Source organism: Apiospora marii, assembly GCF_038362585.1.
Source record: "Apiospora marii strain CBS 49790 chromosome Unknown utg000003l_segment0_segment0, whole genome shotgun sequence".
NCBI classification, from domain to species: domain Eukaryota; kingdom Fungi; phylum Ascomycota; class Sordariomycetes; order Amphisphaeriales; family Apiosporaceae; genus Apiospora; species Apiospora marii.
In genome coordinates, this window is record NW_027117374.1 from 3,360,274 (window position 1) to 3,376,333 (window position 16,060).

Genomic DNA, 16,060 nt, shown 5'->3' on the forward strand with positions numbered 1-16,060 from the left:
GGCCTGATGAAGAGCGAAAGAGACCAATGATGTGTCTAGAAGGGGCTATCAAGAAGTAGTAGGGCTTAGGAGGTTCTATCCAGATTCCGGAACTGAGACCAAGGCTATGAAGAGAGAGAGCGCAGTTATATCATTAAGACTGACTGTCTATCTGAAAGCTGAGACGAGATGCACGTGTCTGTCTAACCAGTGGCATCGGTCTTTAAACGCCGCTTGGTAGAATATCGCGGCCCTTCATCAACTTCCTTCACCCCAGCATCCTCGCCCGTATCGTCGCCGTTACCTCATGACTCGCTGGCGGTTACTAAACTTAGGATCCATACGGGATAATCTTGCTCTTTCGGATCCAACGACTTGCAAGTGTAGAGAGAAGTGGAAAGTCGGTCTGGGTGCGGTACACCAGGGCGCGCCTGAAGCAGGGTGCAAGGCGGGAACTTCATCCGCACGTCGTGTGATCTTGGAGCTGAGTACTATGGGTCTAGATGCCTCTGTAGAAACCGACCAGTGCGGTCGTGAGTATCCAGCACGTTTTCTCTACTGCGCGCAGTCTTGCGTGAAGATATTTTCGCGATAGCCGGATGCGAACAAACAACTGGGTAATGCTCTAGCCTGTGTGACCCCGGTTTCTGGGGATGACTGGAGCCCCCCACAACAACCAAGGACCCTGTCGGCACCTGGGGACAGGAGCCCCATTCCGATACAGCGGCGGATCATACGGGGCTGGATGAGCGATATGTAACCTCGTGAAACCTGGCCGGCTTATTGACGATCATATGTTGAATTATTGGGTACGCCTTTTTTGGAACCTGAATCAGCGTGAAGAGTATTATACGTGCAAGGGTTCGAACTGTCCACCATACGATGTGGCGCAGTGGTGGTGTTCTGATGATTACAGGTGTAGAGCCCCATGAGAGAAGCAGTTTGCATAATTAATCGTCAAGAGCGTCATATCTCTACCTATTCTATCAGAGGCTGATACCACCGGAATACGTTATTGGGATCATATCGTCTCTTCAGATCTCTCAGCTTCTCCAACCTCCACGGCTCTCCATAGAGGGCCTCCGGGGGGTCTTTCATAGTTGAAGTCGTGTTCCCGTAGTTTACGTATTGATGAAGCTCGCCGTAACCAGAGGTTTCTATGAATCTCCTCTTCCAACCGTCGAGGTGCTTCTCGAAATCGTCCCGATCTTCCAGCTTCATGGGGGTTGCCATCAACATTCTACGTGGTCTATGTTAGCTTCGAAAGCAGTGAGGTCCCCCTAAAAGATCGCATACTTACAGGAAGTGATCAGACGAAGACCGCCACGGGAAGGCGGTGGCATCATCAGGTATCTCCCGGACCCGATGGTGCGGAAGACACTCGAACATGGCGCCAAAGGTCCCCTTACCCGCGAACTCGATGTTCTTGGCCTTCACACTTTCGAAGAACTCCCTAGTAATCTGGAGGTCAAATTTCTTGACGCATGCGGCGCTCATCATCTTGTAAGGCGCGACAGTCCAGACCTCGGGCATGCTCAGATATTTGTTGTAGCCCTTGTAAGTCGTCCAGGGCAGCTCAGGCCACTCAACCCCTACCTTACCCGAGTGGATGGCTGGCTTGATCGCCTCAAACCTGGCAATCCAAGGGTCTGCTTCGGCTTCGGCGCCGGACCATACGAGGTTTACCAGGATCATATGCTTCATCCATGATGTATCAGTTGTGTTATTTTGGGGAGGACTGTGGGCTGGTCTTACCTGTTTGCCCTCTGTGCTCTTTCTCATCCACAAGACGAATATGGCCAGCTCCTTAGGCATGGTCTCGGTGACCTCATTCAAGGTGCGAAATACATCATCACACTGCTCGATCTCGTACTCAAGATCCCAAGTGTAGTGGATGCCGCGATTGGATTGCTTGTGCACCCTGAACGTTGCTTCAACAGCAATGCCAAAGTTGTGGCCGGCCCCACGCAGTGCCCAAAACAGATCTGCGTTCTTCTTTTCTGAAGCTGTGACGATAGATCCGTCCGCGAGAACCAGCTTGCAGGAAACCATGTTATCGTGCAAGAAGCCATACTTGCCTTGGAGGCGGCCAAGGCCAGCGCCCAAGGAGACTCCCATAACACCAGTCGTCGGGCAAGATCCCACATCTTGACGAGGGCTGATTAGATAGGGTTCAGTTCGCGGACCGATATTTTCACTTACTGACTTCCATGCCCATCTTGTGTATAAACTTGACGAATTCGTCTGTTATGACACCGCCTCCCACAGTCACCGTCTGGCCCTCTTCATCAAAGCTCAGGCCATTCAGAGTCCTCATATCGATCAAGATGCCATTTTGCAGATGCCTCATGGTCGATGTCACTGCATGATGACCAGCTCGCGGGGAAAATGATATGTTTCTCCCCGTGGCATACTTGACGGTCTCCACAACGTCCTCGATACAGCCCGGCTGGACCACGGCAGTGTAAGTCTAGTATCACCAATGTTAGCGAACATCTTCGTGTCCAGCAAGTACCGAGAGTTGAAGGTAATTGTGTACCGGACGTTCATACTCGGTGAATCTTAGATTCGATGCACCGAAGCCCTCAGAGCCTGGATAGTGCAACTGTCCGCTTGGCGAAAGGCGAGACGCTAGCTCGTGGTGGTCATCCATCCTCGGTGGCAAGTAGTATGTGTCTACTGAAACCAGGTGGTATCAGAGCAAGAGCCGAGCGACGATGTCTTGGTGAAGGAGACATTCAGCGAAGAGCGCATCGCCAGCGACCAGCCAGCTCCTTGCTGACCCCAAATCCATCTAGGGACTAACACGCCTGTGTTCTCTTCGCGCCGGGGTACATTCTTGGCACGGGGGTACCCTGACCTTCACGACGTAGTGGAACCAGAGGGTGGATCGCCTTGTGTGCAGAACCGATCGGCGAAAACTCCGTTATTAACGACATCCTATCTTGACCGACAGCCGCTGTGCTGGGCTATCTTCACTGCGAACCACAGCACACGCGAGCCCATGGTTTGAAGATGCCAAGCCCACGTGCTCTCCTTGCGTCTCGAATTGCCCGCAAGCGAGCGACAGTGAATACGAGAAACGCGGCCCTCTAGGATCATGGGTGAGCAACTAACCAAAACCTTAATCTTCACCGTCTCGGGGCGTTTCTCGGCTGGGCCTTCCTGGCTATCGCGACATGCGGTCAAAATGTCGTCGGCGCCAGGCCGACAAAGTAACCTAACCCAAGAATAATCAGTGTTACACTGGGCTCGTATATCAATGAAGTTGAACTATTTAACCAATCAGTGCGTATTATCTACTTTATTTGCTACGTTATTCGTATGAACGGGGGAGTTGACAGTACGACATTGCTAGCCGGCTTAACCCCCCTCCGCCCCCTTTCCTTGACGTAAGTGTATCTACCAGATCGCCGGTACCCTTGATAACAGAACAAACACGTGGTAATGATGTCCGCACCATGCGGCATTTCACTTGGCAAGTCTGAGACGACACAGGACACCTTCATGCCTGTCGATCGAACTCCCCGGCGCGCACGTAATGCCGAAGTTGCTGTAATCCCTGGAGGTGCTGTCTAGGTCCAGGCCCTCGATGGCGTCAAACTCCTGGAGGATGCGGACGACCACGAACCCGGCCTCCGTCAGCGCAAACTGCTGCCCTATGCAGATGCGCGGCCCGCCGTTGAAGGGCACGTAGTGGAAGGTACCCGGCCTGCGCTTCTCCCATCGCTCGGGAACGAAGTCATCTGCGTCAGGACCCCAAAGGTCCTTCCTACGATGCAATATATGGGTGCTGAAATTGCATTCCGTACCGGCAGGCACAAAAATTGGCTGTGTTCCATCTGGGCCGCCCCCTGTCGGAAGGGTCGTGTCTCTCTTGGCACACCGACTGTTCAGGGGCACGACCGAATGGCGGCGGAGCGTCTCGTTCAGCACATGTTTCAAATAGGTACAGTTCTTCAGTTTCTCGAACGTAACGCTGTCAGCGGCATCGGTGCCACCAGTAGCTTCGCCGAAATGCTGAAGGACAATCTGGCGGAGCTTGGCAAACACTCGCGGGTTTCGGATCAGCGAGTAGAAGACCCAACCCGTCAGCGCCGCAGTCGTGTCGGTTCCAGCGGCGAGAAGGCCCAGAGCCTGCTCGCGGACCTCGTCGCGATCTGCACACCTGGCTCGCAGGGTGTCGAGAAAATCGTATTTGGCCCGGTTCTCCCCTGAGCGGACTGTCGCGTCCGCCTTGTCCATTGCGTCGTTTGTGAATTGGTGCATAACGGCAGCAATGCGTCGTAACTCCTTGTTCCCATAGATCCAGTAAAGTCCCCTGAGAGTGAGCCGCATGCGCAGAAGAGGAACCATCTGCTCCAAGGCCCAGTTGAGATCTTCCTTCTTCTCGCCACGGAGCCTGGCCTCGAGCGAGTTTGCGCTCTGGCCGAGAAACACTTCAGTCGCTGAGTCGAGCGTGAACCGTGGCAGGAGCGCCGCGAGACTGACGGGTGCTGCCCAAGTCCGGCCGTTCTTGTCTTGTGAGGTCGACCTGACTCCTTCGGACGATTCCAGGAGACATCGCATCATACTTTGAAAGCGGCCTTCGAGCAGGCGCACGTTGGACACGTTTTCCCTGGTGAAAAGGGGCCGCATGACCTCGCGGGCGCTGTGCCACGCCGGACCGTCGACCGCAAAGATGCTGCGGCCGAGGAACAGCTTCAGATTGGTCGTGCGCACATCGCCCAGCTTGAAGTCGCCAAACTGCGTGGCCAAGATGGCTTGGATATTGCGTGGCTCGGCCGTGATGAAGTTGGAGCTGCCAAGGACGTTCATACGCCACGTATAGCGGCCCATCGCTGCAAACCGGTCTGTAACATACTCGGGCATCCTTTGGTCTTTGTCGGCCATCAAGCCATTTCGGACGATGTCGAGGCCCAGTGGCCATTTCCTTGGTTCGGTTGGAACGCTGCCGCAGCCAAGTCGGCGGGCCTTTAACCAGTGACGCCATGGACGGACAACACAACTGTTGATGAGCCTCAAAAGAACCAAGACTGCGCCCAGGCTGACGAGCAAACCGGTGCGGCTGAAATTTAAGGCCAAGTAGAGTATAGCTCCATTTTCTTGGTTGGGAATCTCTTGCGCCATGATCTTTCGCGATGAATCGATGCCAGTGTGACGGCCGTGTTGGCGGACTTCAACTGCTGTTTGGACGCCATATCAAGTAACTGTACCTTCATCGGACACTCCCAACCATCCGTCGACAACAGGGAACAGTATTTGGGGCAGAAGGGCATGTGGGGCATGAGGATGCCAACGTGCTCAATGTGAAGCTCGGGGTTGGCTAAAGACTGTCTTGCCCCTGTGTCGATTTCTGGCAAGCTTTCCCTGGGTTCTATTAGTTGACCGTATGTTAGGACCCGCAAAGAAGCATTATCAGGGTCCTGTCACCTCGCAGTAGCTAAAAGCTTGCAAGTCTATCTTTTCCCACTCCAGGATTTACAGGGGTGCTGATTCGTTTGGCAACGCAAATGGGGTTGGGCAGGGACCAGGGTGGGAAAAGGATATGGGGTACCCCTGATTGTCTCCCGCCATGCAAGTTCTCAGGGCGTGTTCTCTCTTCATTCTGGGAGGCCATGGCTCCAATGAGTCAAAGGGTGGTTATCGTATGAATACTGGCAGCCGACGTCGTCCCAGTTCTGGCACTTGCCTGTGTTGGCGCGAGCATAACCACCGACCATTGATAGAGGTAGAATCTGGTACGTTCTATCAAGATGTCTGATATGCTCAACTATCTCGAAAGAGAGGATGTGAAGGCGATTGTCAGTCAGTTGCCTCCCATCACGTTCGGTAACGTCTTCAAAGGGCTTGGTATCGCTGTAAGTTATCCCTTCCCCTCAAATAAATATTTCTGGTGACGACTAAAAGTGTATGGTAGATTTTAGCGCATCTTGTCTTGGTCAGGGTCATTTACAATTTGTATTTCCATCCGTTGCGCAATTTTCCTGGACCTCGACTTTGGGCCATTTCGCGTGTGCCATGGCACTACACCAACCTCAAAGGCAGAATCACCTGGCGAATCCGGGAACTCCATGACCAGTACGGACCAGTGGTGCGCATTGCCCCTGACGAGCTGTCGTACACCACGTCTACGGCCTGGAAGAAGATATATGGTCAACGTAGCCCGGAGTTCCCGAAGGCTCTCGACGGACGAGGCATCGCCCCTACGAGCATCGATGGACGCCCCTCATTGATGACTGAAACGCAAGAAAACCATTTAAGGTTGCGCAAGGCCATCAACCCGGCGTTCTCGGAGCGTGCCTTGAGAGAACAGGAGCATTACCTCCAGGCCCATTCGACCAAACTGATCAAAGTTCTGTCAGAAAAGTCGAAGCAAGGACCTGTGGATATGACAACGTGGTATAATCTTGTCGCTTTCGATATTGTATCAGGTATGTGAAGGCTCACCGAGTATCTGTTGCGAGGCCTGTTTTTTCGTGGGTGATGCTAATACCCGTTATCAGATCTTGCATTTGGTGAGCCAGCCGGGTTTCTCGATAATGCAGACCAGCCATGGATCCAAGTCATTCTCAATCGTGCCACTGCAATTAAATTTTACCAGTTGGCAGTCTGGTATGGTGTTTTCCCTCTACTGAGTCTGTTTACCCCAAGATATGTGACAGAAAGCCGAAAGGCGCACATAAAAAACACCACTCAAAAGCTTGAACGTCGCATGAACGCGAAGAATCCAGGCAAAGACTTCATGTCATTCATTCTGGAGAACGACGACCCGGCGGTGGAGAAGCTGTCCAAGATTGAACTGGTCATGTTGTCGAGCAACTTCATCGTGGCGGGGAGTGGAACATCTGCGGGAGGCATGTCCGGCCTCACATATCTCTTGCTGCGCAATCCAGACAAGCTCGAGAAGTTGAAGAAGGAAATCCGCGACGCTTTCTCAAAAATAGAGGATATAACCATGGTCGGTACAGCAAAGTGCAAATACCTCAACGCCTGCCTGGAAGAAGGCATGCGCATGTACCCGCCCACCCCGGGTTCTTTGCCACGCATAGTTCCCGGCAAAGGTCAGGAGATTGACGGTAAATGGGTAAAGGGTGGCATGGCCGTCGCCGTCAACCAGTTCAGCGCTGGGACGTCAGAGCTCAACTTCGAGCGCGCTCGTGAATTCCACCCAGAGCGATATCTGGAACTACCGCCTGGGTCCGAGTTCGCCAACGACGACAAAGCTGCGGCTCAGCCTTTCTCTATGGGCCAGCGTGTGTGTATCGGAAGATCGTAAGTTCTTATCCGTTTGACATTCGTTCTGTGGCTTGAGTAACTAACTGTGGACGTTCAGCATGGCATATGCCGAAATGCGCCTCACTATGGCAAAGATCATGTTTTCTTTTGACCTCGAGCTTGCGGAGCCTGATCTGGATTGGTGGAATTTGCAAGGGACTTATCTCGTCTGGGAGAAGATCCCGTTGATGATCCAGCTACATCCTAGGTTCAAGTAATGTTGAACAGACTTAGATAGCATTGAGATAAAAGCAGAAGCATGGAAAGGTTCAAGAATGGCTGTCAATTCGTTATTATCCCACCAGCATAATCAGTTGGCGGCATAATGAATTGGATACGCCGGGCTGTTTCAACGAAAACCAAGACGAATATGTTGTATAATTCCATTGGCTGTTTAGTGTTCTACGGAGCGACATGAAGTCTGACTCGCCCGTCCTGGAATATGTTTACTGAACTTCACACCCAAAACCACTAGGTTTTCACCAACATGGGATCACAGCCGATAAACTGCAGCTATCAAGGTAATCTTGGGAAATATTGGGAAGGGATATTTGCAGCGAAAACAGGGCATCCATTCAGAACATGCCCCGGGTCTGGTTTAGAAACAAAAAGGGGAAATTAAACAGTAGCTGGGGGTTGAGCAATGCGGACGCTCAAGACGGCCGCTTAGTCTAGAGCCTCTGGTTTATAGAACGTCAAATATGACCCTTTTGTTGGCAAAGTTTATTTTGCATTTGCCCACGTGGTGACCGACTCACCGCCTCGGCCCGCTTGGCGGTTTGAAGAGAAAGTATCGTGGTATCATCGCCTGTAGCCCCTAGACAACCGATTGCAGGGATGCCGCTGATCGTTGAGAAAGGAGAACGGCGATACCGAGATACTGCCAATACCTCAAGAAGGTATAGCCCCGTGCTTGTATGTACACGATTGGATGCCATCAACGAGAAAATATCTGTAGTCACTTCAAATCATACAGACTCACTCTCGACTTGCGTGGTCTCATTCAAACCGAACTCGCAATCGATCATGGCCTGTACTATGGACACTTCGTTGGGGCAAAACGTCCGCAGGCCCATGCAGGTGATGTCCCTCGGGATGACGAGAACAGGTGAGCAAACATCTGCATAATTGAGTGTAGCCACATACTGACATGTGTATAAGGGTCCGCCTCCATCACCCAAGCACTTACTATACTGGGCTATCGAAACGTGCATCATGGGATCCAAGCCATAAGTAACCCAAATGACTGGACCGTGTTCTCCAATGCAAGCGATGCCTTCTTTGAAACTCTCCCGTCTTATCGGGGGCAGCCGTTCGGACGATTCGATTGGGACAAGATATTCGGCCAGTGTGAAGCGGTCACTGATATGGGCTCCTTCTTTGCTATCCCGCTCATCGAGTCATACCCGGATGCGAAGATCGTCCTGGTAGAGCGTGACGTTGACAGCTGGTATGAGAGCATGGAGGAGGCGATCTTCAGCACGACCTGGGGCTGGCGGGCCAACTTGATCATCGACGTCTTCGGTCGTTTCATGAACCTAACGGGTGGGTTGACAATCAGGAAGATCATGCTCGGCTTCTATGAGGCGCGTAACGTCACCGAGATAAGAGCCAAGGCGAAAGAGCGGTACCGCAGACACTACGCCGAGATCCGAGCTGCGGTTCCCGAGGAACGACTTTTGAACTATGACCTCAAGCAAGGCTGGGGGCCTTTGTGCAAGTTTCTGGGCAAGCCCGTACCAGATATGCCGTTCCCACAGGTCAACAAGAGGAAGGAGCATGTGGCAAGAGTCAGAGCCAAGCAAGACATGTTCCTCAAGGCGATGTGCAAGAAGACGCTTCGAGCTCTTGTGCCATTCATCATGAGCTCTGGGATAGTAGGCCTCGCAGTCTGGAGCTGGAAAAACCAGAAAGCAGTTGCTGACTGTTTCAAGCGGGCGAGGTCACTGATCGACCCATTGATTGCGCAGTTCATTACCAAGCGTCATGTTTCCTAGCATATCCGTGCTCCTCAACGTTGGGCATTTTGGAAGGGAGTTGTCACAGATCGAGGCTAATGAGGCCGACCAATACTGTAGCTTCATACATTTTGATTTGATGAGAGGAGAATCTATCAATGAATGCTAATATGTTTCTTATGAGATCGCAGTGGAATGGGACGAAAGACGCTGGTAATGCTGGCCAAGTACATTTGCTTGCAGAGCGTCATAGGTAAGAGGTTAATATGCTTGTAAGAAGATATATATACCTTACCTGACCGTGGGCGGGTACATGATATGCAACAAACCGCTTAACCCCACTGATCAGCTACAGCCAGTCCCCGCACCCAACCTGTTCAAGGCTGCCTTAGGGGCCGGTAAACAGCTAACTCGCCGCATTTCATCACAGCTGTAGCGCATCTCGAAATTTTTGGGAGCTCTTCAGCCTTGCACGCGACATTACGACAGAAGCGGTCGGCGAAGCCAGAACATTTCCAGTCACCTCCCCCACCGACGACCTGTGACTGCGAACGCCAAAGAGGTAAACCCATATCACTACTACTCCCCTTCTTGACCGAAGCACCTCTTTTTCCGCCAAAATGAGGCTCACGGTCGAGCTCCTCCAGAACTCGCCGTCATGGCTCAACGCCCTGAAGGAGCGTGAGCTTGATCTTCGAGGTACGTTTGAAAAGAGCAGATACTACACTGGTTGATCTATCCCAATTAGCCATATCGCCAAACACCAAAGCCAAAAGACAGAGAGCAGAGTTGATAGCGATTTCTTCGCCCCGTGAACAGGACATCGCATCCCCGCCATCGAGAACCTGGGTGTCGCAGGTGTAAGTCGCAGCAGCACCTCCCGCTCCCTTCCCTTCCCTATCACGCATGGCCGAAGAATATTCCTGTACTGACCCTACCGACCTTCCGCAGCCGCAAGATGCCATTGACCTCGTCGACAACGATATTCAAGTGCTGGGCAACTTCCCGCTGTCGCCACGCATCCGTACCCTCCTGCTAGCCCGCAATCGCATCGCGTCGATCCAGCCCACACTCGCCAACTCTATCCCGAACCTCACGACCCTGCAGCTCGAGTCGAACAACCTGAACGAGCTGGCAGATCTGGATCCTTTGGGCACATTCGCGAACCTCACACACCTGGTATTGCGGGACAACCCCGTCACTAAGAAGGAGGTGAGTTTGCTGCTTGCTGGTATTTGAAGGTTACTTGCTAATAGGCCGGCCTAGCACTACCGATACTGGGTCCTCTGGCGATGCCCTCGCGTGCGGTTCTTGGACTACGAAAAGGTCAAGCTGGCGGAGCGCAACCAGGCGACAACCCTCTTCGGCACGGCCGAGGAGCCCACGGAGTTGGCCTCGAAGCTTATGGGCATCAAATCTAAGACATTCGACGCCGCTTCTGCATCCAACGGACCTTCGGGCGATCTCTCGACTAGGATGTCGAGGATCAAGCTTACGGGCCAAGAGAAGAAGCGCTTACAGGAATTGATCAAGAAGGCGACAAGCTTGGACGAGATCACACGGTTGGAGACCATGCTCCGCGAAGGACGGTTGCCCGCCGGCGTCCATGCTGGGGATGAGATGGAAGAGTAGAGAGGGCATGTATGGACGTGGACTTCATTCTTCTAAACATAGATGATTACGACACTGGTAACAGGCGTTGATTGCTTCGCTACGACATGCAAAGTTGATGGATTATACCCAGACTCAAGGCAATGCAAATATTTTCGTCCACTAATGCTACCTTCCAAAAAGAACACCGATCGCTAAAGCTTTTCTTGCGAGAGCCTCCCCCAATGAATTCCTCGTCGCTGCCGTAATTTCAGTATCGCTTATGAACCGGATGGGTCAGGTTGGTCTAACAAATCCATCAGGTGTTTGCGTATGGCCAACCTGCCCTTCGCAGGCCCGGTGAACTTGCGTCGAGGGGTCCTTGTCCCTGTGGCAGTATTATCATCATTTGTGGTTTCCAAGGTAGCATCATCGTCTTCAGCTTTCATTGCAACACCGCCGTTATCCTCGGCCCTCGGAGTATTATTGTCATCGTCTTCAGCTTCCAAGGTAGCATTATAATCTTCTTCAGCCTCAAAAAGCAATGCCAATATAATCTTCGGCCTTCACCTGCGGTAAGTCCCTCTCCGGCTGATTATCGAGGTGGGCAGTCTCAGAGTTAGACTCCAAGTCTTTTGGGTTGTTATGTATGCCCAGCCCGCCCCTCATACTCCCAGTGGTCTCACGTCGAGGGTTCTAGCCCGTCATGGCGACGTCGTCATCGTCGGCATCGCCCCGTGCCTGCCGAGACTCCATCTCGAGCTGATCGTTAGGGTCGGCAGCCTCGTCGTCGTGACTCTGCCGGGCCGAGCCTGCCGCGCCGCCGCCCAGCATGCCGGCGATATTGGCGCTGCCGTTCAAGCTGGACCGGCTGCCGTTAGACTTGTGCTTCTTAGCACTGCTGCCGTTGGCCACGGGAAGCTCCTGCTGGACGCTGCCGTTGGCGTCATTCTTGGCCCGCTCGCCGCGCAGCGTCGCGCGCGTCGCAGCAGCGGCGGCCTTGATGTCCCGGAACTTGACAGTCTTGGGGACTACATCCTCCAGGAACTCTAGGTTGTCCTGGTGATGGACAGCGCTGGCTAATGAGGTGTCAGATGCCATTCACATACTTCTTTCTTCACGAAATGTGGAGCGAGAATCGCATACCAATGTCCTTGTATTGGATATTGCGCCTAGGTTTGCGCTCTGTCTTGGCTTGCTTGAGAGCCTCTTCGGCAATGTGCTGAACAAACATCTCCTGCAATGGATGTTAGGTCTCGCCTGGCAAAATGACGGCACGAAGACTTACTGCAGCTAGGCATATCACGAATGCTGCATTGTTAGAGCAGATGTTGATGTCTTCGTCTTGGGCAATGATCTTCTTTACTCTCGACACTGCGGAAAAGGTCAGTATAATAAGTTCATGCGTGGGACATTGCTCGACTCACGTGGCAGTTGCGTTTGCCCAGTCACCTCCTTTCTAGGGGGGATAGCCGTGGTGTTGTAAGGCATGGTGACAGAGACTTCGTGGAACAAAGATGCAGTGTTCCGATCAAATGTGCTGTATTGACACAACACAGGTTGGTGTGCAAGATCAAATAGTAGTAGGTATGTTGTATGAACGAGTGTAGTAGAATTGAAGATGTGGATTTGCCGCCGCAAGTACCTGTTGAAGTGCGAGGGTTAGTGCTTTAAACTCCCGACTTTTTTTACTTTGGCTCAATTGCTTCAGGAACGCAACCGCCCAATTTCTAAAGGCTGGGGGCAGTAAGTGCAGTCGACCACAAATTTTGAGATCCCTGATTCTCATTTTGTCTACCGTGGGAAAGAGCGACCATCGACCTATACATTGCGGCGAAAAGACCATGCTTTTCATAGGCGGCCCAGATGGAGGTCAAATAGGTCTTTTTGAACACAAACGAGGCTGTATAATGGCCTGGTCTCATGCATTGGACTAGCATCGACTTACTGAAATGCGTGAGCTGAGATTTCTGTGATGATTATGGCTCCTGAAAGCGTCGTCGTTCGGGGTAGTCTCGAGTGCGGTCTGGCATAAAACGGCATGGAATGAAGACGCGTGACGATTTAAGGAGACGCGATCCCCATTAAACTCTGGCACTGGAGGTGCTTGCTTGGCAGAAGAGACCAAATGTTTGGGCGCCAAGCAAGCCAAGCGTAAGACAGCGCCAAGCCTGGGAGGGGCACCCCTAGCCAAGCTCCGGGCGAGCTGGTCTAGGCTTCCATCAGAGGGTACCATCCATGGATTTCACTGCATTGCATCAAATGCCAACCCGGAACCCATCCACCAATCGATCGAATTACGTAGGAGAATGAACAACTCCCGACTTTGAGACGATACATCACCTCTTCCCAGACCTCAACCAGCGAACCTCCAATCGAAAAACCGACCCGCCCCGACTTGCTGGGTCCTATTCTTCGTACAATAACCATGGTGCAGGACCCTATGCGATGAGTTCACGAACAACCTCGTTTTCCGCAGCTCCACTCACCCGCCGGCCGTCCTCTCTCACCAGTCGCCTTTCCTTTGCTGTCTCAACCGCCGAGCGCGGCGAAGGCCACGATGCGCCCGCAGCTCAGCAGATAGACGAAGAGATCGCTGAAATCAAGCGGTACGAGGTATGTGTTGTCGCCCTTTGCGGGCCCACGCGCCGATCGTCCCAAGCTGCTCCGCAATCTTGCTAACGTGCATTTGCCTCCAGGACTTTACCACGATCGGTATGCGCCATCAAGCTCGCTCGCGAGGGGATACCACGATACTGACAAGCCATCGACAGACTGGGTACAAGATGCCGCACGCGAACAACTGCGACGGAAAGCGAAACGGCACAAGAATGCCGGCCTCTTCGACAACGGCCAGGTGACCTGGCGACATCGAGTGGCCGAATCCTACGATGCGGCTCAAGGATGGATCGTCGTAACCCTTATTGGCGCCGCCATCGGTTTCAATGCGGCGTTTCTCAATATCATTACAGAATGGCTATCCGACATCAAGACGGGCTACTGCACCACGGGCTTCTACCTAAACGAGAGCTTTTGCTGCTGGGGCGAAGACAATGGTTGCGCCGACTGGCACCCTTGGACCGGCTTCGGGCCCGCCAACTATGTGATCTATATTCTCTTTGGCACGTTCTTCGCCTGCCTCTCGGCGACCCTTGTCAAGTCGTTTGCGCCCTACGCTGCCGGATCAGGTATATCCGAGATCAAATGCATCATCGCCGGTTTCGTCATGAAGGGGTTTCTCGGCCTTTGGACGCTCATTATCAAGTCGATTGCGCTTCCCCTGGCCATTGGATCGGGTCTTTCGGTCGGAAAGGAAGGCCCCAGCGTACACTATGCCGTTTGCACGGGCAATGTCATCTCTAGGCTCTTCGAGAAGTATGCGCGCAATGCCTCGAAGACACGCGAGATCCTCAGCGCCTGCGCAGCTGCCGGTGTGGCTGTTGCCTTTGGAAGTCCGATTGGCGGCGTGCTCTTCTCTTTGGAAGAGATGTCGAATTACTTCCCGCTTAAAACGCTTTGGAGGAGTTACTTCTGTGCCCTGGTTGCCACCGCTGTCTTAGCCGCCATGAACCCTTTCCGAACCGGCCAGCTTGTCATGTTTCAGGTCCACTATGATCGATCATGGCACTTTTTTGAGGTATTCTTCTACATCATACTTGGCGTTTTTGGAGGCTTGTATGGCGCTTTTGTTATGAAGTGGAATCTGCGAGTCCAGGCGTTCCGGAAGAAGTACTTGACGAAATACGCCGTTCTGGAAGCGACATTGCTGGCGGCGGGTACCGCCATCATTTGCTATCCTAACGTATTTTTGCGCATCGATATGACGGAAAGCATGGAGATTCTGTTTTTGGAATGCGAGGGCGCAGAGGATTACCAGGGGCTGTGTGAAAACGACAGGCGCTGGAGTAATATCCTTTCTCTGCTACTTGCGACGGTCATCCGAATATTTCTGGTCATCATATCCTATGGCTGCAAAGTCCCGGCGGGTATCTTCGTCCCATCTATGGCCATTGGCGCTTCCTTCGGGCGAACTATTGGGATAATAGTTCAGGCGCTCCACGACTCTTACCCACAAAGCGTCTTCTTTGCCTCTTGCCTACCCGATCTACCTTGCATTACCCCTGGAACATATGCCTTTCTAGGCGCTGCAGCCGCTCTCAGTGGCATCATGCACATCACCGTCTCCGTTGTCGTCATCATGTTCGAACTTACAGGGGCGCTTGATTATATCCTGCCCACCATGATCGTGGTTGGCGTTACCAAAGCCGTGTCTGAAATGTTCGGGTAAAGGGGGTATCGCCGACCGTATGATCTGGTTCAGTGGATTCCCCTTCCTCGACAATAAAGAAGACCACAACTTTGGAGTACCCGTCCAATCAGTCATGACCAATGACATTGTCACCATTCCAATCCAAGGCATGACGCTGCAATCAGTGGAAGATCTGCTCTCGCAGCCCAAGTACCAAGGTTTCCCTATAGTAGAGGATGTAAACACGAGGATACTTGTAGGCTACATCGGACGTACGGAACTCCGCTACGCTATCGACCGCCTCCGGCGCGAGCGCCAGATCACCATCAGCCCGCAGGCCAAGTGCTCCTTTTCGCCCTCCAACGTCGCGGGCGCCATCCCCGTGACGCCGACCGTGACGGTGTCCAACACGGACTACAACATCTCCTCGTCAGCGTCGACTATCGACTTCAGCCGCTACGTGGATCCCACCCCAGTCATGGTGCACCCGCGCTTGCCGCTCGAGACGGTCATGGACATGTTCCGCAAGATCGGCCCGCGCGTCATTCTGATTGAGTACCACGGCCGCCTGGCCGGCTTGGTCACAGTCAAAGACTGCCTCAAGTACCAGTTCAAGGTCGAGGCGGAGGAGAACCCGCATGCGAGCCATGACGTCCAGAAGGGCAACGAGGTGCTGTGGGGCTGGATCCAGACCGCGGGGTTCTGGGTCTCGGGCAAGCTGTCCAGCGCCAGCGGCGGCCGCATCCGGCTCGGTAGTACGGAGATCCAGGGCGCGGGTCGGCCGCATGTGGGTAGAGGGGGCATCATGGACGGAGATGAGGACCTAGGTGATGAGGGTGGCGTGGAGTTGGAGAATAGGTAACATAATTTTATATAGAGATTTATAGATTTTATAGCATTGGTGTTACCACTCGGATATTAAGACAATTTTATTACTTTTCTTTTCGTTTTCTATGTCACCGCAGTCTATGTTTCTTCCTATGACCCAAATCAATGTGCGTACTGC

At 52.9% G+C, this 16,060-nt stretch overlaps 7 protein-coding genes across 7 annotated transcripts; 4 read left to right on the plus strand and 3 right to left on the minus strand.

The window, feature by feature from the left end:
• Positions 1–957: 957 nt before the first annotated feature.
• PG985_004596 (FAD-linked oxidoreductase alt4) lies at positions 958–2,632 on the minus strand (the record flags this gene model as incomplete). The annotated part of the gene is made up of 4 exons (XM_066824365.1): positions 958–1,228; positions 1,280–2,126; positions 2,182–2,449; positions 2,519–2,632. 4 exons carry the CDS (start codon positions 2,630–2,632, stop codon positions 958–960), a joined length of 1,500 nt encoding a protein of 499 aa, XP_066687525.1.
• Positions 2,633–3,450: 818 nt separating this feature from the next.
• PG985_004597 (sterigmatocystin biosynthesis P450 monooxygenase) lies at positions 3,451–4,818 on the minus strand (the record flags this gene model as incomplete). The annotated part of the gene is made up of 1 exon (XM_066824366.1): positions 3,451–4,818. The coding sequence occupies one exon, from the start codon at positions 4,816–4,818 to the stop codon at positions 3,451–3,453; it is 1,368 nt and encodes a 455-aa protein (XP_066687526.1).
• Positions 4,819–5,735: 917 nt separating this feature from the next.
• Positions 5,736–7,475, plus strand: PG985_004598 (uncharacterized protein; the record flags this gene model as incomplete). Its single annotated transcript, XM_066824367.1, has 4 exons — positions 5,736–5,840; positions 5,900–6,413; positions 6,486–7,254; positions 7,316–7,475. 4 exons carry the CDS (start codon positions 5,736–5,738, stop codon positions 7,473–7,475), a joined length of 1,548 nt encoding a protein of 515 aa, XP_066687527.1.
• An 808-nt stretch (positions 7,476–8,283) lies between these two features.
• Positions 8,284–9,254, plus strand: PG985_004599 (uncharacterized protein; the record flags this gene model as incomplete). The annotated part of the gene is made up of 2 exons (XM_066824368.1): positions 8,284–8,365; positions 8,419–9,254. The coding sequence occupies 2 exons, from the start codon at positions 8,284–8,286 to the stop codon at positions 9,252–9,254; spliced, it is 918 nt and encodes a 305-aa protein (XP_066687528.1).
• Positions 9,255–9,800: 546 nt separating this feature from the next.
• On the plus strand, positions 9,801–10,847 carry PG985_004600 (uncharacterized protein; the record flags this gene model as incomplete). The annotated part of the gene is made up of 4 exons (XM_066824369.1): positions 9,801–9,914; positions 10,035–10,075; positions 10,167–10,427; positions 10,482–10,847. Exons 1-4 carry the CDS (start codon positions 9,836–9,838, stop codon positions 10,845–10,847), a joined length of 747 nt encoding a protein of 248 aa, XP_066687529.1. The 5' UTR covers positions 9,801–9,835.
• A 654-nt stretch (positions 10,848–11,501) lies between these two features.
• PG985_004601 (uncharacterized protein) lies at positions 11,502–12,296 on the minus strand (the record flags this gene model as incomplete). The annotated part of the gene is made up of 4 exons (XM_066824370.1): positions 11,502–11,884; positions 11,952–12,042; positions 12,094–12,179; positions 12,233–12,296. The coding sequence occupies 4 exons, from the start codon at positions 12,294–12,296 to the stop codon at positions 11,502–11,504; spliced, it is 624 nt and encodes a 207-aa protein (XP_066687530.1).
• A 957-nt stretch (positions 12,297–13,253) lies between these two features.
• On the plus strand, positions 13,254–15,916 carry PG985_004602 (chloride channel protein; the record flags this gene model as incomplete). Its single annotated transcript, XM_066824371.1, has 3 exons — positions 13,254–13,421; positions 13,468–15,089; positions 15,127–15,916. 3 exons carry the CDS (start codon positions 13,254–13,256, stop codon positions 15,914–15,916), a joined length of 2,580 nt encoding a protein of 859 aa, XP_066687531.1.
• Between the last annotated feature and the right edge of the window lie 144 nt (positions 15,917–16,060).